General features: G+C 36.6%; 1 protein-coding gene across 2 annotated transcripts; it reads left to right on the top strand.

Annotated features, from left to right (window-relative positions):
• On the top strand, nt 1-19518 carry LOC102791280 (integrin alpha-M-like). Of its 2 annotated transcripts, none has more exons than XM_087845454.1 (30): nt 1-102; nt 3162-3264; nt 3427-3530; nt 3900-3970; nt 4722-4836; nt 5931-6058; nt 6186-6331; nt 7241-7391; nt 7942-8086; nt 8669-8742; nt 8906-9026; nt 9788-9927; nt 10047-10187; nt 10277-10489; nt 10607-10740; nt 11417-11559; nt 11661-11815; nt 11926-12051; nt 14017-14090; nt 14259-14400; nt 14466-14564; nt 14665-14744; nt 14816-14902; nt 15012-15081; nt 16163-16261; nt 16394-16474; nt 16582-16692; nt 16831-16944; nt 17019-17129; nt 19322-19518. In XM_087845454.1, exons 1-30 carry the CDS (start codon nt 66-68, stop codon nt 19421-19423), a joined length of 3417 nt encoding a protein of 1138 aa, XP_087701580.1. In that variant the 5' UTR covers nt 1-65; the 3' UTR covers nt 19424-19518. The 2 variants fall into 2 exon arrangements, with proteins under 2 accessions (XP_087701580.1, XP_087701581.1); XM_087845455.1 differs by having other exon boundaries at nt 10041-10187.
• Nucleotides 19519-21970: the final 2452 nt, after the last annotated feature.

Below are 21970 nucleotides of genomic sequence, written 5' to 3'. Positions count from 1 at the left end.
TGAAACTTTCAAGAGAAGTAATACTGAACTCCTGTGTTGTTTACGTTTTCCTTGGGAGTGACAGAATGGACTGGATAATTAGTGCTACACTACTCTTGTCAGGTAAGACAAGCTTGCGCATTCTGTGTTTGTCTTTTATTCATTAATAATAAATGTCTGCAAACAGTAAAAATATGTAAGTACGTTTTTCTACTAAATACACACAGCACAGTGACAAAGTGTCTTTAAAAATATATTTCTTGTGGAATTAAAAACAAGTAGGGACTACAGATTAGGAAGGGAAAGCAAATCATTTATAAATACTTTTGTAATGGCCATTTCCTTATTTGCATTTTTCTCCTCTATCTCTGCAATCAACTCAGTTAACTTCTGACTGTATAAATAATTTAATTACTAAAATGTTTATGAGTTTATTTATTGAATAGTCAAACATAACAAAAGTAAATTCTTACTCACAACCCAAAACGAACTGTAGAACTGGACATAAAATCCAATATGCTTATTCCTTCTTGTGTATACATCCATTTTCCATGACCATGTCCCTCAGTGGCAAAGCTCAGCAAGCTTCAGACCCAGATACAGCCGTGTAGGCACACACCCAGGCACACACACACTCGCGCACACACCCAAGCCATTCACTTACTCGCTCACACATATCCACCCATTAACAAGCAGTGGACCAGATGTGAGCTCGTGATCTGTTTTGGGAAGTACTTAGTCCTAACACATGCATTTGGAGAGCTGTATAGATTCAGTTTACGAAGAATGTACCAAAAATCCAAATTTTTTATAGAGCGGCTAATAAAAATTTAGAGTTTACCCAGTCAAAGACTTTCTCTGTAGCTAAAAAGACAACTGCGGTTTCTAATTTATTGATGGAGCAATAATATATTATATTTATATTATATTTATTAGTCTGTGTGTTTTTTTTAGTGGTGGAGTGTTTACCCTTTTTGATCAGGATTTATTATGAATCAAGTGATTTTATTCTAATCTTCTGACAAGGACTTTGCGAAGTATTTTAAGGTCAACATTTATGACTGAAATTGGGCGGTATGTTTGGAGATCACTCTGAATCTGAGTTAACATATACCAAAAAAAAAAAGTAGGTGCTATCACAGGCCAAAGTTCTTTGTAACACTCAGCTAGAAACCCATCTGGATTTGGGGCTGTGCCAGAGAGACTGGCACTGGTGCATGATCTCTAATAGTGATATAATGAAGCTGCTAACTAAAAACTAGTCTATGCGAGAGTGTGAGTACTGGAGTAGTGTACTGGTTATAAGAAGGTGTAATCCCTGAGAGTGGGGTGATGTTAATGCCAAGCATTGCAAAGACCAAAATCACTCATCTATTGTTTAAGAATGTCTGTGGACTGCCCATTCCTTTGACTCACTGCTGTACTGAGCCTGTCAATTTCAGGATTAAATACCTATTATAAGTGTGGTGCCAGAGTGATCAGAGTAATAAGTAATTAAAGTGAAGGTGTTATGAAAAAAAAAGGGTTATCAGCATTTGATTCCTAGATGCTGGCAATACATAAATATTGAGCATGGATCTAAGTGGATCTAAGTTTTACAAATCTACCTTCTGGATCTGTAATAACAGCTGCTAACAGTAAGTTTATTCTTCTGCTAATTAATACGGCTACACCTCTGTTTTTTGAGTTGTAACAAAATCAGAATGTGTGAGGAAACTGTGGAAAAGTGTGTGCACAGATTTTTTGGACCAATAAGTCCAAATTGCAGAAAGACAATGTTTGCCACTTAATAGGTTAGAAATTTTAAGCCTCTTTTACTTCAAACCAACTCCCCATGCATGCCAAATCTCAGTGTGGTCATGTATAACCTATCCTAGTACTAACTAGGATCAGTACAGCCATTGTGTGGTGTTTTGGTCATGATAAAGTTGCCCTTTGACATACAGCTTATTGACCACGATGACAGCCTGGGAGCCTCCTTGAATGAGCCTTTTTTGGATAGAGAACAGGAACTTGCATCACTCCAGCATTTCCTTGGGAAACTGCAAACATGCAAGTCTGTTCCTCTCAGCTCCCAGCTGCAGTCTTGCACCAGCGTTTGAATTTGTCCACAAATGATCGGTATCTGCATCCATCTGCTCATTTACCTTCAAAACAATGAGCACGGTGTAAGCTGATGTTTTTAACTACATCCATCTAGAGTTTCAGATAAGTCTGGATGCCATAACTCACCGTTGTTTCTGGATCCTCTTCTGCCATCTCTGGTATTCCTGAAAACACCAAGCTGTTCATCATGCTGTGAGCCAGGAGCTCAATAATAGTGTCTTTGACCTTTCAGTTTTCTCGGGTCATTCCTTCTCGATGGATTTCACCGACTCTCTGAGGATAGTGTTTACAGCAGCAAGTGTTTGCAGCCAGCAGCTGCTGTCTGAATTCCACTGACTCATGCAGCACTTGAAAGTCTTTTTGAAGGATTGCCAAAAGGGCCAGGCGTAAATCACAGCTGCAGTTTTGTGCTTATTGACTTCAAAATGCCCACCATGTCACCGGTCTGTGGAGAGGTACAGGGAATCTTCAGAGTGAAATCTCTTCATGGATGATACTGGTTTGCTGCTTGAGCAAGTCAGTGTGTTTGGGTTCCTGATAACAATGCACTGAAACACTCATAAATATAAGTCTGAACTGTCCAGATGTAATTTGCAGTCCTCTAGAGTGCTGAAGTTGATTAAAATATAGCTATAGCTCTCATTTTTTATGACTTTTAAAACTTTCTAGGTGTAAACTGGCAGAGAAAATTAGTGGAATGTTTGCAATTAGCAATTTAGCTCAACTGCACACGCTCAGTGCTGCTGAGATTCTTGTTTGGTCTTGCATGACTACAGCATAGCCCTTTGACTTTGTTACGTATGGATGTTGTGTTATGAAATTTTCACTGTATGGTAATCAAATCAAAAACATTTAAGCTTCCACAATGAAATCTAATAACTTCCAAGCAAGTAACTGCTTTGAGCACAATATTCTGAGCTTTTTAGTCACTTGTGCTAATGAAAGGGTTAAAAAAAAAACCCACAGCCTACTTTTCTCAATGTGATTTGTAATTAGAGGCACTATAACCACATTTTCATTCTTATGAAGGCTTTAAATAAAACTTCTGATATTCTTCTTTCTTCTTAAATTTTCAGTGTTAAATGCCACACTTTGTTTCAATATTGAGCCCGTGGCTTGGAGGACCCTGAGGAGCTCTGCTGCTGGTTTTGGTTACCAGGTAGTTCAAAGACAATCAGAGTAAGTGAACATTGGTTTCCATCCGTGTGTTTAAGATTATTGCTATTTATGTATTGATTTTGAATTACCATCTCTGTTATGCACCAGAGCAAAAAATAAACATATAAAACACTTGTAGTTTTGTAGTTTAACTTACATCATTGACTGAATTTATTTCCTCAGTCTGCTGGTCAGTGCTCCACTTGAACAGTATTCACAAAATGAAAGAGGGAGAATATATAGGTGCACCACATCATCCCAAACCTGCCAAGATATACAATTTGAAGGTAGGTAACTGTTCATTTCTAAATGTCCTAAAACTCTGACAGTAAATATTTTGCTGTCAAAGAAATTTTGCACAAATCCAGGCACAGGAACTCGTTAAATCGGTTCACAGAGTACATATATCTAGGTATCTTAGTAGGTAACATTCACTCTTCAAAAACAATATTGATTTACCAGTTAATAAAATTAAATAGGCAAAGAAAAAAAGGTTTTTCTTTTCTATTATTTTCAACATTATAAAATGACATAATAGTGAAATTTTATTCTGTTTTTCTTTCAATTTGTTACTTTCACCCTTGTGCTCTTACTTTTACAGTGTATTTTATGCTTTGTTTAAAAAACCCAATAAAAATGTAATGTTTTCACTACAGCACCAGGTTTCGCAGTCAACATGTCGCTTGGTTTGACAATGAAAAGCAATCAAAGAGCACAAAGCACTGTGGTGAGTTACTGAACTGCAGACATTACCAGTGCTTTGTTACATTCTCTAAGGATCAAAATCTTCTGTCCTCTGTGTGTCAGATTTTTTGTTATAATCTCAAAATGCATGAAGGTCAATTCATAAAGTGTGTGCGTATGTATGTATATGTGTGTGTAGATATATATGTATGTATGTGTGTTTGTCACTATGTAATTATTATTGCCTGTTACCTGTGGTAACGCAATTTATAATTATTATATATTCTGTATTTAGTTATGATGGTTCTAATTGTTGTTGCGAGCTGCTGTTGAGATGCTTGCTTGCTTTTTTGTTGATGAGTGAGTATAGGGGTGGGATTTAATAAGTTTTCCTCGTCCCACTCCTTTTCAGGTAATTTTTGTTTTTTGTTTCGTGCACTTTATGTTCAATATATGTATTTTGTTGTGCCTGAAATGAATAAATAAATGAAATGAAAATGAAAAAAAAAGTACTTAATAAGTTGTGAAGGCTCTAAAGTGCTGTAAAATTAACTAATGAAAAAATATAAATCATGTTTTAAAATGTTCAAATTTGTCCCTTAACGTAGAAATTATTAATCATATCAAGGTAAAAAATTTGCACAACTTCTTAAAAAGGCTAAAGTTGGTTTTTTTTTTTTTTTTTTTAAATCACCAATTCTGAACAGTCATATAAGAATTTGTTTGTTGTCAAATTGGTTGATCTCAAACAATAAACCATTGTTTAATCACATCTTGGCTTTGTCTCCTCTCAGGTGTGTGGTCCAACCATTGCAAAGGACTGCAAAAGCATCACCATGTACAATGGGGTGTGCTTTCAGTTGGACCGTTATAATAGGCTTGGACCACCTGTACCTTCTTCTATTCAAGGTAACAGTAAAAGGAGTTTGGCAAAGAGACACTTTTTAACACATACTCTCTTATACATGTCAGCATAAATTAAGGCTGATCAGAAAAAGCAGTGGAGCAAATAAAAAAATACTTTTTTGGAAGATGAGATTGCTGCAAAGGTAGAAGGGACACCAGGCTACATGTATGACTTGTATGATTTGGTGTAAAAAAGAGATGACAGTCAAGGCCAAATCTGAAGCCACACTCCTAAAAAACTTGCAAGAGAAAAACCTAAATCAAGTTTAGATATTCCAATTCCCATTTGGTCTTAATGTTTTGAGTAGTATCCTTCCTTGCCCGAAGAAGCACATTATATAGTTTGGAGATTGCCTTTCTCAGAGAAACAACATATGCTAATTTAACTATCTTAAAAATTCCTGACTCAACCGAGTTTGGGTTTGGGATATTGCAATGTTTGTTAAAATAATCCTGCATTTGAAGAAACCTGAAGAAATCTACATGTCTTAGGCCATTTCTTATTTGTAAAGACTGAAAACTCCGTATTGTCCCTTTATGTGTGAAGGAATCAAATATTGTTAGTCCACTCTCTATCCAAGACTGAAATCTTTTATCACTTTCATTTGGTTTAAAATCTGTATCGTATGCACACCATCTAAATCCTTTTAGTATTCGTTCACTAGAAATCATTTCCACATCACAAATTAGGTTTTGTAAATAATTATTTTCCTTTTTGAATGCATACTTTAGATAGTCTATTTAGAGTTAAAGTTGGATATTTTACATCAACTTTATTAAGAATTTACATTAAAGAGAAGCTTGTGGTAACCCCCACCCACAAAGTCCCAAGTCTTGTACTGCATTCAAGCACTTCAAGCAACTTCTCCTTTTAATGTGTGCCTTCCTCTTCTTTGTTATTTATTTTTGTTGTCTTAGTATTTATATTTCCTGCACCTTTGGTGTGAGCAGCCATAGTTTCATTGTAGATGTACAATGTGCAACAAAGGGTTATTTTTTTCTATTCAATTCTATTGTTTATATAATATGAGTGTGAGGAAAATGTTAAAATTAACCCTTTAAAATGTATTTCATTCTGAAATTAATCTCTTTGATAGGGTGCCCACTGCAAACAGACATTGCCTTTCTGTTGGATGGTTCAGGCAGCGTGTCTCAGCCTGATTTTCAAACAATGAAGAGATTTGTGAAAGAGATAATTCAATCATTTCTTTCAAGTGAAACACAGGTGAGCAGCTGTTGTCGCTCTGTCAGTAAAACCATGGCACAAATATAAAATAATTCCATTGTTATTTCTTCTATTATTAAGTCCCATAAAAATAATGTTTTACATGTTTTCATTTCTGCCTTTTCAGTTTTCTGTTTCCCAGTTCTCCACTTATCCAGAGGTTCACTTTAACTTTAAGAAATTTTCCTCATCTGGATCAGTGGAGACTGACATCAATGGAATCAGACAGCAGGGGGGATCTACTTACACAGCTAAGGCCATCACACATGTTGTGTAAGTAATACAATGATATTACTGAAGCACTGCAGTTACCTCATTGTTTGGACTTCCTGTCCAGATGACTTTTTTTCTTTGAATCTGACCACACTAATCTGACTGTGTCTGCAGGAAGCCTTTTAAATGGGACACTGTACTCAGACTTGGGGTTTAAAGTATCTTCACCAGAGTCATGGCACCAAAAAAGGCTAAATTCAAATGTTTGCAGATTTAAATTAAAAAAACAAACAAAAAACAAACTTGTATTACATTGATTTGTACAAAAGTAAAAAAAAAAAAAAAGCAAAACAGAATGATGTATGCTTAAATAACAATCATGCAGTTTACCTGATAGTACATAATTTACAAGATCAACTGTAAAACACTCTCACATTCACACACTGGTGGAGGCAAGCTACAGTTGTAGCCACAGCTGCCCTGGGGCAGACTGACAGAAGCGAGGCTGCCATATCGCGCCATCTGCCCTTCTGGCCAACACCAGTAGGGCAGCACGGTGGCACGGTGGTTAGCACTGTTGCCGCACAGCAAGACGGTCCTGAGTTCAATTCCACCATCAGGTCTTTCTGTGTGGAGTTTGCATGTTCTCCCCGTGTTTGCGTGGGTTCCCTCCGGGTACTCCGGCTTCCTCCCACCGTCCAAAGACATGCAGCTTGTGGGGATAGGTTAATTGGATAATCCAAATTGCCACGAGGTGTGAGTGAATGTGAGTGTGAATGGTTGTCTGTCCCTGTGTGTTGGCCCTGCGACAGACTGGCGACCTGTCCAGGGTGTACCCCGCCTCTCGCCCTATGACAGCTGGGATAGGCTCCAGCGCCCCCCGCGACCCTGAAAAGGATAAGCGGAAGTGAATGGATGGAACTGTAAAACAAAACAATCTTTAGAAATTAGATTTTTTTTATTTGACAGGAACAACGTTTTCACACCACAAAGAGGTTCCAGACCAAATGTGAAGAAGGTCTTGATAGTAATTACTGATGGACAATCTACTGACCGGTATGATCTACGAGATGCAACAAAGCGAGCAGAGAGTAAAAACATTGTTCGATTTGCTATTGGGGTAAGTACTTGCATTATTTAAGCTTGCAGAATGTTGCGTTTTATACTAGTACTTGGTTTTGTTCACTTGTCACACTACAGTCCCATTATGCTGCACTATAGGGAGATAGGTCCTGAGCAACTCACTCACTACACCTTCAGAAGCTGCTTTGTCATATAGACCCGGTCTATGAAGCTCACAATCTTTGTGCTGCGTTAATGCCACAGGAGGTTAAAAGTGTTTTCAACTTTTACACTGAGTTGGCATGGCTCTAAAGGCTTCCACTTTGAAATAATACCATTTATAGTCAATCATGGAATATACAGGAGGGATTAAATTTCAAAAAATGACTTGTTGCAGCAGTGAGATCATATTACAGTACCACACTCATATAAGCTAAGGTCTTTAAAATGACTAATTCTGTCTCAAATATTTGTTAAGGCTAAGTAATGGCTTAGTGATGTGTGTAAATTTTACTGTAAATTAGGTGAAGTATACGGACTGTATTTTACTAAAGTGAGCAAATAATCTTGCTTAATATGAGGACTCAGACATATCTGTAAAATCTTAGGTGGGCAGCGCATTTAGGCTCCCTGATGCAAGAAAAGAACTGCGCACCATTGCATCCACTCCCTCATATGTGTTTGAGGTGGAGAACTTCGATGCACTTGAAGTAATAAGACAGAATCTGCAGGACAAAATTTTCTCCATCGAAGGTATGAACATGAATTTATTGTTTCAACTTTGTTAAAATTCCTGTAAATGTTTCAAAAATTCAAATAATTACATTATGTTAAATATTATTTCTGCCTACCTATTCATAAGAGTTTTTTCACATCAGATGTCATTCCTAACATGATGATAATCTGTGTGTTTTACTGGAATTGAAGCAGTGAACTTTCATTTGTTGTGTAAACTGCTACACTATGAAGCAACTAAAATCACCACATTGTATCAACTTTATTATATTGTATTCATTAGATTCACATTTTAAATTGAACATCCTGTAACTTTACATTAGAGAAATGAACAACAAATGCTGTTATAATAAACAGTAAAAAAATCATTTGAAATTATTTATTATATTAATTATTAATAATAATGCTAAATTTCATGCTAAGCATGCTATTACTATAACGTTTTGAAAGGAAGAATCCATTTTCAGATACTTTTTTAGTAAACAAATTATTTGAAAATTGTACTTAGCATAATGAAGCATAGTGAGAGAATGAACCTGTATGAATGAATGTGTTGTATTGTGTCTCTCTTTTACCTTCTCATTTATTTTTCTGTTACAGGATCTCAAAGCAGTGGAGAGTCACTGGAAATGGAAATGTCTCAAGAGGGATTCAGTGCAGTTTATGTGCCTGAGGTAATTAAAACTACCTGAAACTCACCAGACAGCCGAGTCATAGAAAGAAAGATTCACATGTGCCTGTCCGGCAGTTTTTATGACCTATAGGCAAATAAACATTTATACAGTTAAATCAGTTTAATAAATTATATATAAAATTTATTTTCTTTCTACACTGTAGGGAATTCAGATGTCTATTGTTGGTGCAAACCAGTGGAAGGGAGGCTACGTGCAATACACAACAGGAAGCCAGAAGGTGAAAACATATGAGGATGTGTCTTTGGAGCCCGACAGTTATCTTGGTAAGAATATTACAGCTTTACCTATCTAACTAATACACACGTAATCATGTATATACACAGCTCTGCTCCAGTTCTTTCACCCAGAAACACTAATGAGTTTGCAAAACGGACACAATTTTGTCATGAAACTGCTGTGTCAGGCAGGAGAAAGGACCCAAATGCAGAACTCAAAACACAGGGATGAACTGAAGGAGGCTGCTTTATTGCAGTGGCAAAACTTACACAAAAAACACTTATAAAACCAAACCAAAACCCAGAAACTGGCAACTAAAAACAAAACACTGGGAAACTCAGGATTGCAATCTCTGGGAGCACAACAGGAGAAACCCACAAGCATGAGGGGACGATGCAACGCTGACTGAGAGAAACACAGGGCTACAATACATGGAGGGATAACAAGGGAATAGGACACAGGAGGATACACACCTGGGAGTAATCAAACACAACAAGACAAGGGGAAGCCAAACTAGATACACTACCATGAGACAGATTTACAAAGTAAAGCAGGAAACATAACACATAAACGCAGGCTTAACAAAGGGATAGAGCTGAAAGGGGAGACAAAGCAACCATGGAACACAGAGACAAAAAACAGAATACTAAGAAAGCTAACACCAAAACCAAAAGACTAGAAATGATAAATACTGACAGAATCAAAGTTCAATAATAATGCAAAACACTGGGTCACTGACCCAGGACCGTGACAAATTTAAATGGAGGCATCTTAATCTTTCTTCCCCCTTTGAATACCTAAATTCTAGGTTACTCTATGGCAGTTGCTCAAACCCAGCGTGGCTCTCTGACAGTTGTTGGCGCTCCAAGATATAAACACAGTGGAGCTGTGGTCGCTGTTAACAGAGAAAACTTGAAAAACCAAAAGATTGAGTCCTTTTCGTCACAGGTATGTTTTTGCAGAAAGACAAACCTGAATCAAATTGTAAAATTATTTTCTCGAAAATAAAAGCTGTTTCAATTACACAGTTTTTCTAATTAATAATTTTGTTGCTTTAACATTATCAGACTGGTGAATATTTTGGGGCAGAGGTGTGTACCATGGACATAAATAATGATGACATCACTGATCTAATCTTCATATCTGCCCCAATGTACATGGAGCCTGATAGAGAGGGAAGAGTTTATGTTTGCAGATTAATTGATTTGGTAAATCAGTTTTATCTATTACAGTTAAATTAATGAGTTTGTTTGTCTATAATTTAATGATCATAAAATATTCACTCTCCTCCTTTTAGATTGTGGAGTGTAATTTTGATGATCCGTTAGTACTAAGAGGACATAGAGCTGTCAAGGGAAGGTTCGGCTCTTCTCTTGCTGTACTGCCTGATCTAAACTCAGATGGATTCAGGGATTTGGCAGTTGGAGCACCTTTGGAGAATAATGGTGAAGGCAGCATCTACATATTTAATGGTGAAGGAAGAGGAAGAATCAGTCCTACTTACTCACAGGTACATGACATCAAAGAACTCACAATGATGACTAAAATCATCTACCACATAATTCCAATATCTGTACAATCTACAGTTGGACTATATAATCTGATTAAAATATTTCCATGTACACAGAGAATTACTGGCTCTGAGGTCGAGTCAGGACTGAAGTTCTTTGGCCTCACAATCAGTCAGTCATCTTTTGATCATAGTGGTGATAGACTGCCTGACTTAGCGGTGGGTTCAAAGGGTAGAGTTGTCTTACTGAGGTAAGTCCAAGATAGTGTAATCATACTTTACTGTCGTTTATGATAATTCTATCATTTTTGTTGATGGTGAACTTTAATGAATTCACTAATGTATAAAAGTTTACATCAGTTTGAAATATAGAACAGGGTAAAACATATTTATTTTTCAAAGGTCAAATTATATTAATAAAAGTTTATAATTTTCAAAACGTAACTAATGAATGGATTTCCTTTTTCTAGTTATCTTAACACTTGATTGAAAATGCTCTACTGGTTAAAGAAGCAATAAATGTGGTTGGTTAAGGATCTAGAATTATAGTCTGTGTTCAGTCTTGTTGTAACAAATGATTTCCATTCAGAAATTGAAATGCATGCATTACCCCAAAACAGAGGATTTAATAAAATAGTGTGTAGTAAAGTCATGTTAACATTATGAAATAATTATCATTTAGTAAGCCAATTGGTATGATAAAGTTACTTAACTGAAACACTATTGTTCTAGAGTCATGAAAATTCAATCAAAAAGTGTTTCCTTAAATGTTCATTTAAGATTTGTTGCATAAATAATTAATTGTCATTTACAACATTTCAGCTTGAAAAAGGACATTTTTAGGTGACTCAAAATTCTGTAGCTTTAAGTTTGGTACTAATTAAAACCCCAAATGTAAATTACATGTTTTTTCCCCCTACTTTCCAGATCAAGACCTATAGTAATGGTAAAAGCTGAGGTGTTATTCAGCCCAAACCAAATTCCTACTCAGAATGTAGACTGCTCAAAACCATTGGAGAACACAGCTGCAATCTGTTTTACCATGAGCAGAGTGTCTACAGTCAACGCAGGTTCATCATTCACCTCACTTTTTGTAAAACAAAAAAGCCACTGTCCATTATTTTAATGTCTAAACATTTGTAACATTTAAATCAAAATGTATTTGTTCCAGCTCAAGCAAGGATTGATTACACTTTAACACTGGATGCTTCTCACAAATCTCCAACCAACCGGGCTTACGTCAGTGGGAAACAACAAGAGCAGTCTGGATCAGTTACTGTTGACTTACGAAACCGACAATGTTCAACTGTAAAATTCATTATCGAGGTAAAATCTAAACATCTGAAAAAGTACTAAAACCAAGAGAGATTCAAGTCATTAAACAAAAGATTGTTTTTTCAGAGTTCTCTAAACTTAACGTTGTTCTCTTCTTGCAGGCCTGTCCAGAGGATGCTCTTAATGTGCTTTCCAATGAACTCAAATTCATATTTGATGGGTTGCCATTAAACACAAACCTCAGGCCAAGTCTTGCCCCACAGAGTCAAACAGCAACTATTTTTCCTGTAAGTAACCCAAGAAAAAAAATACCAACCAACGAAAAAACAAACCCAAAGAATATTTGACTGGATAACTGAGCCTAGTCAAAGTTAAGAAACAGTTTTAGTTTTGCACTTTCATTTTCAAATGCCTTGTATTATTGGCATGTAATTGACTTATACCTATTGGAGACACTTCTACTGAAGTACTGGAAGTAAATGGGTTATATTTACTCCAGTGGTGTACCCCTACAATACATGCAAGCTTGTGCTTTGTGAAGAAATATTCTTCAAGAAGAAGAACAATATGTACTTAAATATATTGCAATTTGTGGTGCAAATGACCAAATTATGCTTATTTTTTGCTTGAGAGTCTGCCTGCAGACATTGTTTGTTGTCAGATGAGGACAGCGTCAGAAACACATGATACGTCCAGTCTTTAGGCTAATCTTGCGTGCTGTTGATAGTCCATCAGTCAACTACTGAGAAAAGTGAAGTTATGACATCCAAAGAGCTGAAGTGAAACCAAGTGTTAAAAACAATGTCAAGTGTCCATGGCAGCCACTGTGTGTACTTTGCACAATCTATTTTTGACCTTTTATGACTTTTTTTTCTCTTTTTTTGCATCATTGATCTATTCCTGGTGAACTCTACTGTTTCCCCTTTCCCTATTCTGGAGCACTTGTCAACAAATCAGCATTCGACTGATGCATAGGTCATTTTGTCTAGCGATATGCAGTTGGGATTGTGGAGGGCTGCACAGGAGCACATTTGCAGTGGTTGAAAACCACCAAAGTGGTCTACCGACTTGCAAACTGCCAAAACTTCTGATACTGTTTTTGGAGTCTGCATAAGGAGATAAAAGTATGTCTTGGACACTTGCTTGCATGTGCTTCACTCTCTTGGTGGTTGCATTATGTCCTCCAGACCTTTTTTTTTTTCAGTTGAAAGGTGACGGGTCTCTTCTTCATATTGGTCATGTTAAAGATCTCAGCGTTGCTTCCTAATGGATGTGGCAATTGTCTCCGTTTGACTTACAAAAACTGCAGAGTTGGAAGGAAGAATATCTACTTGGTACCAGATCAGACGTGTTGAGCGGCTCCTTGGCTCCATAGTCACCGTTGCAGATGAGAAACTAACTTCAAACTTCCCATGCCTGGATGTAGCTGCCACCTGGCATTTCACCTTTTGAACAAGCTGGGAACTAAGCCAAATGCCTAGGCTAGCTCCATGTCTTGCCAAAAAATCTGAGCCTAATTCTCTATCCTGAATTAGGATGATTTCCACGCTGCTGGTGATAACTACAATCATACTCCATCTGTGGGGTGCCGAATCAGAATCCTTTAATAAACAGACTAAAAAACGATGCGGTCACAGTTGGTGCAAGACAGTAAGTGGCCTTCTGTAGTTGCCTCCATCTGGCAGGTGTCCATCTCCCTTCTTGACCAACTTTTCTGGGACCAACCTCATCACTGTGGCCAAGTAGCATTCAATTTACCCCCCTGCCCTAGTGATGCTCTTCCCAGTGTTAGGGTTTTGTTTTTGGTCCAAAAGGTCAGAAACAAAAATTCTGTTCATATCAATACTATTTTTTGGAAACACATCTGGAATCTGGGCATAATTTTGGAAAGTGTTCTCAGTTTTGATAAGAATATTAATAAGGCCACAGATAGTTCTTTTTTTAATCACTTAAAGATATTTATCAAAAATTAAATAATTCTCAGCTAAAACTGACTCAGAGAAATTAGTCTGTGCTTAAGCAGGTAAGACTAGTGTAATGTTTTATTTACAGGATTTTCCAGACAATCCGTATTATTACTTCAACTTTTTCGGAATATATCAGCCACAGACCTTACATGTACATGTAAATTTGAACATATTAACCTGGTACTGAAGTCACGTAATTGGCTCCCAGTTCAGTTTATAATCTACTAGTTCATAAAGCAAATAATATATACTTTATTTACGTTTCCATATTGCTCTCTTTCACAGTTGGGGTTTGAGATCAACTGTGGTACTGACAACAGATGTGTTGATAACCTTAAAGTGGATTTCGGCTTCACCAGGTGAGGCTTGCTTGTGTGAGCACAGCTATTGTTGCCATATTGTTTGAACTGAAAAATAACATGGTTTATCAGAGCTCAAAGTACATTATATTTGATGCACTGTTGCATTAGTATGCCTGTAGCCTTGTTTCCTCTCTCTTTTTCTCAACTTTCTCCATGTGCTACCAGATCCTCAGTGGTTAAAGTGGGCATTGATGAATTTCTGAATGTCACAGTCACAGTGGAGAACAGAGGAGAAAACTCCTACAACAGCCGTGTTATTCTCATGTACCCAGCTGGACTCTCCTACAGGAAGTTCACGAGTCAGCAGGTAAGGCATCAGGATCACTGTTGTTGTTCAAATGCATCCAGGAATCATTTTGTTTTTTAATAAAGGGAAGAATTGAGTGCAACTCCTTGGACAGTGAAGATGGTTTATCCCGGGGAAGGACAGACTGTACTATTGACAAGCCAATTTTCAAGAGCCAAACTAAGGTGTTTTTTTGTAAATAACATTTTTTATCAATTCTTTTTTTCTGACTTTTGCGCAATTTAAAGGCAAAGAGAAGTCACTCATCTTTCTCATTCAATTAAGGCTTCTTTCATTGTCTCCTACGGGATTGAGACCAACAGTCAATTTGAGAAGGAGATCTTTATCACTGCAAATGCCACCAGGTAATGTTTCTTCTTCATTTAAGTAACAGCCCCATGTATACATTACAAATATGTTCACTTCTCTCTTTCAGTGGAAATCAGGAGCATGCCCCTACAAGTGAACTTTACAAAAGGAAATCAATTAATGTAAAATACAGCATTTTTATGACATTTGCGAGGTACGTGTTGTTTTGTTTGTAACTAAAGAAAGAATTACATGTAGTAAATAACAAATAACAAATAAGTATTATATATATTTTAAACATTAAATATACATTATCTGTTTAGCTCACTAAGCTACAACAATTTCACATTTGGGAAGAATGATTTGAAGAAACCAGTCCAACAATCAGTTAAGGTACATTTAAACTTCTACGGTGGTGTGAAAAAGTTTTTGCCTCTTTCCAGAGTTACAGTTTTTTTGTATATGTCTGTCACACTTAAATGTTTATCAGATAATCAAAAAAAATTTTATTATTAGACCAAGATAATACAAAAAATCATTTATGTTAATTTTATAGCATAACTTAACTGTGGTGTATCACATTTTTGGAAAGTTGTACAATTTCTCTAGCCGCACCCAGGCCTGATTACTGCAATATTGTTTCTTAATTCACTTAAATGGGACCTGCCTGACAAAAACTAAACTAAACTAAAAGATCCTCAACAGACAGACATCATGCTGCGTTTCAAGGAAAATCCAGAACCAACAAGAAACAAAGCAATTGAGATCTCCCACCACTTACCTCAGTTAGGGTCAGAGTTCATGACTCCAACATAAGAAAGAGTCTGGGCAAAAATGGCCTGCATGACAGAGCTCCAAGATGAAAACAACTGCTGAGCAAAGAGAACAATAAAGGATTGTTTCAGTTTTGTCAGAAAACATCTTACCGATCCCGAGGACTTTGGGGAATATACTTTGTGGACTGATGAGACAAACATACCAAAACATCATGAAGGAGAATGTTGGGCCATCTGTTTATGACCTGAAGCTGAAGCACACTTGGGTTCAGGAGCAGGACAAGGATGCAAAACACACCAGCAAGCACACCTAGTCCAAGTCCTGACCTGAATCCCAAAGAGATGCTGTGATATGACATTACAAAGGTGGTTTTAATTCTCAAAAACCCTCCATTGTGTCTGAATTACAACAATTCTGCAACAATGAATGGGCCCATATAGGTTTGGATATTATTTCCTCTCAAACATAAACACCTTCATTTAGAAACTGCCGTTTGTATTTACTTGTTATTTTTGTCTAATATTTAACGTTGTTTGATGGTCTAAAACATTTAGGTGTGACAAACATACCAAAAAAAAAAAAAAAATAGGAAATCACTTTTTCCCAACACTGTATCTATATTTTTCCATTGTATGAGTCCATTGTATGATTTAGACCTAAATTTAATGGTTGATTGTCCTTTTCTTTACTTGTTTAGGTTACAAACGATATCAGAGAGCTTAATTTCATTGTGGTGATCAAAGTTCCAGTGAAGCTTGGTGAAAAAGACATTTGGGTGGATTTGAGCAGTCTACAGGTATTACATTTGTCAGAAGTCTTAGTTTTTGACTCCACAAATGGCTTAAATGTTGATATGGATGGATGCATGTAGTGAAATTAGAACTAATAAAACTATCAAACTGTTTTTTATTTAATAAATCAAACACAGATTTCAGATTGTCAGAGAGGAAATGATGAAGAACCAAGTGTCAGAGATTTTGTTCCAAAAATACAAAAGAATAAAGTGGTGGTAAGTATGCCTCGGTACTTAACTGTTCATATTTACCCTAATTGTAGATTTAAAAAGAAATCACATTACACTGGATCACAGCTTATGTTGCATTTTCTCACCCTCAGGACTGCTCTGTAGCCATGTGCAGAGTGTTCAAGTGCAACTTGTTCTTGAAAAGACTGCAGAGTAGGACATACGAAATCTCTGCCAACATTAGTTCACGATGGATAGAGCAGGTAGTTGAAGAGAAGTTTGTGTTGTCTCATTAAGATTTGTTCCTGAGTATGTACTAATAACTTGTTTTAAGATAAGTATGTTTCCTATTAAATCAAAAAACACCCAATTTTGGCTCATTGTGTTCTATTTTTTCTTAGATTGGACTGCAATCTACCAAATTCCTCTTGACCAGTACAGCCACTGTGGAGTATGACCAAAGCCAATACATCTACTTTTCAACAGTGTCTAACAACAATCCTCCTGTTCACAAGGTGATTACATCTTTTTTTCTCTTGTCTGAGTTATGAAAGAGCTTGAATATAATCCATATTCTATTATCTCTCAGCTTGAAGCAGTGGTTGAAGTATATTCTGAGGCAAATTTCACCAAAGAGATCATAGGAGGATGTCTGGGAGGGTTGGCTTTTCTGGCTTTACTCACTGCTGGTCTGTATAAGGTAAAATACATTTTTTTAATATTATTAATAATAATAATAATAATAATAATAATAATAATAAACTTTATTTATAAAGCACACAAAGGGTATGCCAAGGTGCTTAACAAGTAAGATAGCAGGCACGTGCAGAGGGGGGGGCTAGAGGGGCTTGAGCACCCGCCCCTTTCCTGATGGGTGCCCAAAGTGCCCTTTTGTTGAGGCAACTTTTTAAAAAAAAATATTTATTTATTTTTTAATGTGTGTGTGTGCGGAGTCCTGTCTGTGCCCCTCAGCAATAATATTTAACTATTAATCACAGTTTTGCTAAATAAAAGGATCTGGCTTGCATCAGTCACATGATCACATTTAACCAATGATCGCCCCTGACGGCAGGACGCGCTGGTTACGAGCCGGGAACGAGCTCACAAAGAGCACGCGCAATTTTTTGCGGTCCGGAGCTGTAGGAGAAACACAAGTTAACTCAGAGACACAGACTGATGCGACAAAACCAGTAAGTAGGTGTACAGCGTACACTGTAGTGTATAGCACACAGGAGTATTGGCTTATTACGTACACGTTGGTAAGTTGTCTTGTTGCAACTGACGAACTGAAACAAACGAGCGTGCTGTGTGTGCAACAGCGCGACAAACATTACCTGTCCTTTTATTAACTGCACAAGTAGTGCTGGTCATAGCTGCTGGCTACCTGTGTAAGGCTGTCATGGGTCTGTAGCTCTGTCACCGTTTTAGGGAACATATTTAGTTTTAAAGTAAGTTACAGGGCTTTTCCTGCCTTTCTGGAGGGATTATATTTCACTAAAAACGATCTAATATGCATGTCCACATAATTATGCATTATTATAATATATTAAAAAACACACGCTGTATTTTAAAGAACATACATTAAGAAGCAGATTATATTAGATTTATATTTTAAATAAGACAAAATTTGGATTTTACAGCAGTAAAATTATTGTATCTCTACAGTTTAAAAATGTAATAAGCTTTGCCCTGCACAGAGTGGATAGTGAAACAAATGGAATCATCATAAATACATTATTTCATATTTATTACTTCCCCCTCCTCATTGCTTTATTATTGTAGCTCTAGTAATAAATAATAATGTAAGGATTCTGGATCAGCACAGTGATGCCCATAGTATATACAGTATTCTGAAGAAGGTCTAAAATGTCACTGTGTGTGCGTGCATGTGTGTGTTTTATTTAGATGGATTAAAAATATATATATTACTCATGATATAACATTGTCCAGACATGCCTGGTAAGGACATGAGGAGGAAACAGTAGAGCTGTGTGAGGCTACTAAAGGCAGGGCTATAACATTTTTCTGTCATCATTTTATTATAGATTAAGTGCAAGAGTTGTTAGGTGTGGATAATTAGATTATAGTTTATTGCAATAGCAAGTTGTGCCTTGTTCTCAGATAGACAGCAAGTGGAGAGTGATATATGAAATGATGGGATGGAAGGAAGAAGAGAAACAAAGAGTGATTCACAGGCAGAGCCTAAATTATTTCTCACAGTTTTTTTGTGTCCTTATGGTTCCAAGTGCTGTCACCAATCTTTGCATTTTGTTATTATCTCATGACACTTGTTTAATCAGCTACCATCTCTCCTATGGACTTTTTACTGTCTACAGTCTCAGATCAACACAGCCCTGCCCTTCCCATATTAGATTCTTAATGAATGTGTGTTGTTGTTATTCAGCCTGGTTCAATGTGCCCCTTTTTAACTTTGAGCACCCGTCCCTTTAAACCTCTCTGCACGGCCCTGTAAGATAGAGAATAGGAGGTGGATAATAGAAATAGGACCAAAGCAAGTGCTAAGTATGCAAGCAGGTAGCTGTCACTGATACATAGGAAAGCAACAGGTAAAGAGCAAACAAGAATTTAAATGAGCATAAAAGTGCATAATATAAAATCATAAAAGAAATATTAACTAGAGGCAAGGCAAGATTGAATAAGTGGGTTTTTAGTCGTGATTTGAACAGTGCAATGGAATCAGATGTGCGGAGGTCGAGAGGAAGGGTATTTAGGCTTTTTTTTCAATTACTTGCACAACTATAAAGTTTTTAGATAACATGTTCAGTTAAAATAGTTTAAAGGCTAGTATATTCACTCATATAGCTTTGTTTTTTTCACTAATCTTTTTAATGGATGACTGGTGCATTTTTATGTTTTTTCTTGCAATTCTAGGCTGGATTTTTTGAGAGTAAGTACAAGCAGATGATAAATGACAATGCAGAGGACGGTCCAGATCCAGGGACTGATGGAAGTCCATCCACGGCAGAAAAATAAAGATCACATTTGTAGTTGCATGTTTAAACTATATGAAAGCTATAGATCCTCCTTATAATTTTAGAAGTCAACATTTTGTGTAAAAATGTCAATGCTACCACATTGGATTAATTAAACCAAAAACAGCTTGCTATATCTGACATTATTCTTTCACCCACTCATTCAACACTTTACACTTTACTATAAAATGAATATTTCTGAGTTTAAATTGCAAATATTGTACAGTGAATTAGAATTTTTGTGCTTAGTGCAGTGCGATACATGCAAATTCTTGTTAGTTTTTGTAGTTTTGTGCTGATAGTTTTGGCGCAACTGTCTCTTTAGCACCACCAATAGGTGATTTTGTGAATAGTTTTGACACATAGTGACACTGCAGGAAGTGGAAAGAAGTAGGAATTTTTAAGGAAGCTACACATGACTGCAACCAATCCACATGCATCAGCCATTAATCCTTAGACCTTTCTGGCATCATCTGTATGTATATTGTTTATATGATCAAAAACAAAAATAATCCCAATACAGTGTCATGTGCTGTTTAAAACATAGTGCTGTCAGTATTGTAGCTCGGTGTACACAGGGCTTCCTCTAAATCACTGACGTAACTCTGAACAGTCACCCTGTAACGTCTGCATTTTGGTTTTCAACTCTGACTTTGTCAGCAGAATCAATACGTCACTCATTTCTCAAACTACTTTCATGGATGTAACACAATGGACTGTTTAGTGTGATGCATGCACAATCATTCTTGTAACAACATCCTAAAAAGTTGATTCTGTTTATCTGTTTGTAGCGTTTTTAGTGGAAGAAACATTCATAAACTCATCTAAGTGAGTTTTTCAGTCTCAGCTGTCTGCAGATTTCAACAACCTTATAAATTAGGGGTGTCAAACATAAGGCCTTGGGATTAGTGTTGGCCTGACAAAGACTTTAATCCTGCCCACTGGACAACTTGAAAAAGAGGGCATACATTTTAGACTTATAAAATACATATATACAGTTAAAAGTGTTAAAGATTTTCCTACAGATAAACACACACACACACACACACACACACACACACACACACACACACACACAACCTGCAAATATCAGCAAGACCTTTTTAGAGACAGGACTCAAAAAGTTCAAAGCAATTGGAAGGCCCAGTCTCCACAAGGCTTTTGCATAGACCCAGACTCATGTCAATATTATCCCAGAGTCCACACCAGAGTCACACACCACTCAACAGCTCGCAATTTCCAAATCCTGTGCACATGGAGAGACAGGTGAACATAACTTTACAACAAATCCAAACAATAACCAAAGTAGGAGTAGCACTTCACTAGCCGCTTTCAAGGCACCAAGCCATCAAAAGCTGATGCACTGCTGCATCCTTTCCAAAAACACAGAATAAAGGGCACAAGAAGAAAACATCAAACAACATAACATAATATAAACATGATATGATATACTGAAGAAGATATTAGAGAAAACAGAAAAACTCACACACGGGGAAATCAAAAAAACTAATAGAATCTATAAACAAGCCCACTTTTCAGTATTAAAACAGCAATGAATTAATACGATTCAAAAACTATTCATACTAAATAACAGTAATGAAATACAAGGAGTCTAGAGTAAAAAGTAAGAACAAAAATTGAACATTTTCTGTGAATTAACAAAACCTTTGTTAACTTGATTTAATTACCTGGAAAATTTTCCCATGATTAAATTGTGTTCAACAGATTATTGTTTTGAATGAGACCATGTCATCTAGCTATATTTGTATTATATTACTACTACTACTATTACTTGTGAGTACAAACGGTTGTCTGTCTCTCTGTGTTAGTCCTATGACAGAGTGGTGATGTGTACCCCACCTCTCGCCCTACGGCAGCTGAAATATGCTCAAAACAGGAAATGGACACCATGACATCTTCTTCTGACAAATGTGTTCCAAGTCAGGATGTACAACATACTCAAAATAATAAAGCACTCTTTTCAGGATAACATTTAATCCATTCAAGATTAAAAACAAATTCCTGTAAATGTTCTAGTTATAACAAATAGTTCGTTTTTGGACATTAACATATTTTTGGCCATTGAAGAATATTACATTTCTTCACCTTGAATAATTTTGTTGTTTTTACACTGCATGATTTGAGTCAGTATTGAGTCACAGTGACGTGCTGTGAAGCATTAGTGGTAATCCATGAATGTTTGGTCAACACACTGGAACTGAAAGGGCGTTGTCTAAAGTAGAGGTATATTTGCACCCATGACCCCTCATCACCGCTCACCCCCGTTTTGATGTGGAGATGCAACAGCTCTCCCAAATGACTGATCTCCTCAACCATATCTCAGAGGAAGTTATTTCCATTGTATACATCCATAAACACAATCTTTCAGTCACTAATAATTGATTTGCTCATAGATGATCTTAGAAACACAGATTGATCAATAGATCGAGAGCTTTGCTTTCATTGTCGGCTCTCTGTTTACCATGACAGACTGGTACAGTCTCCACACCACTGCAGATGCTGTACCAATCTATTGGCAACAAAAACT

Source organism: Neolamprologus brichardi, chromosome 8 (assembly GCF_056152115.1).
Source record: "Neolamprologus brichardi isolate AB-2024 chromosome 8, ASM5615211v1, whole genome shotgun sequence".
Lineage (NCBI taxonomy): Eukaryota > Metazoa > Chordata > Actinopteri > Cichliformes > Cichlidae > Neolamprologus > Neolamprologus brichardi.
This window is presented reverse-complemented; position numbering and strand designations above follow the sequence as displayed.

Coding starts and splice junctions, on each gene's coding strand:
- LOC102791280 (XM_087845455.1), top strand. CDS start 66: ATGGACTGGATAATTAGTGCTACACTACTCTTGTCAG. Junction 10,741..11,416: donor GGTAGAGTTGTCTTACTGAG/GTAAGTCCAAGA, acceptor CCTACTTTCCAG/ATCAAGACCTATAGTAATGG. Junction 17,130..19,321: donor TCACTGCTGGTCTGTATAAG/GTAAAATACATT, acceptor TTGCAATTCTAG/GCTGGATTTTTTGAGAGTAA.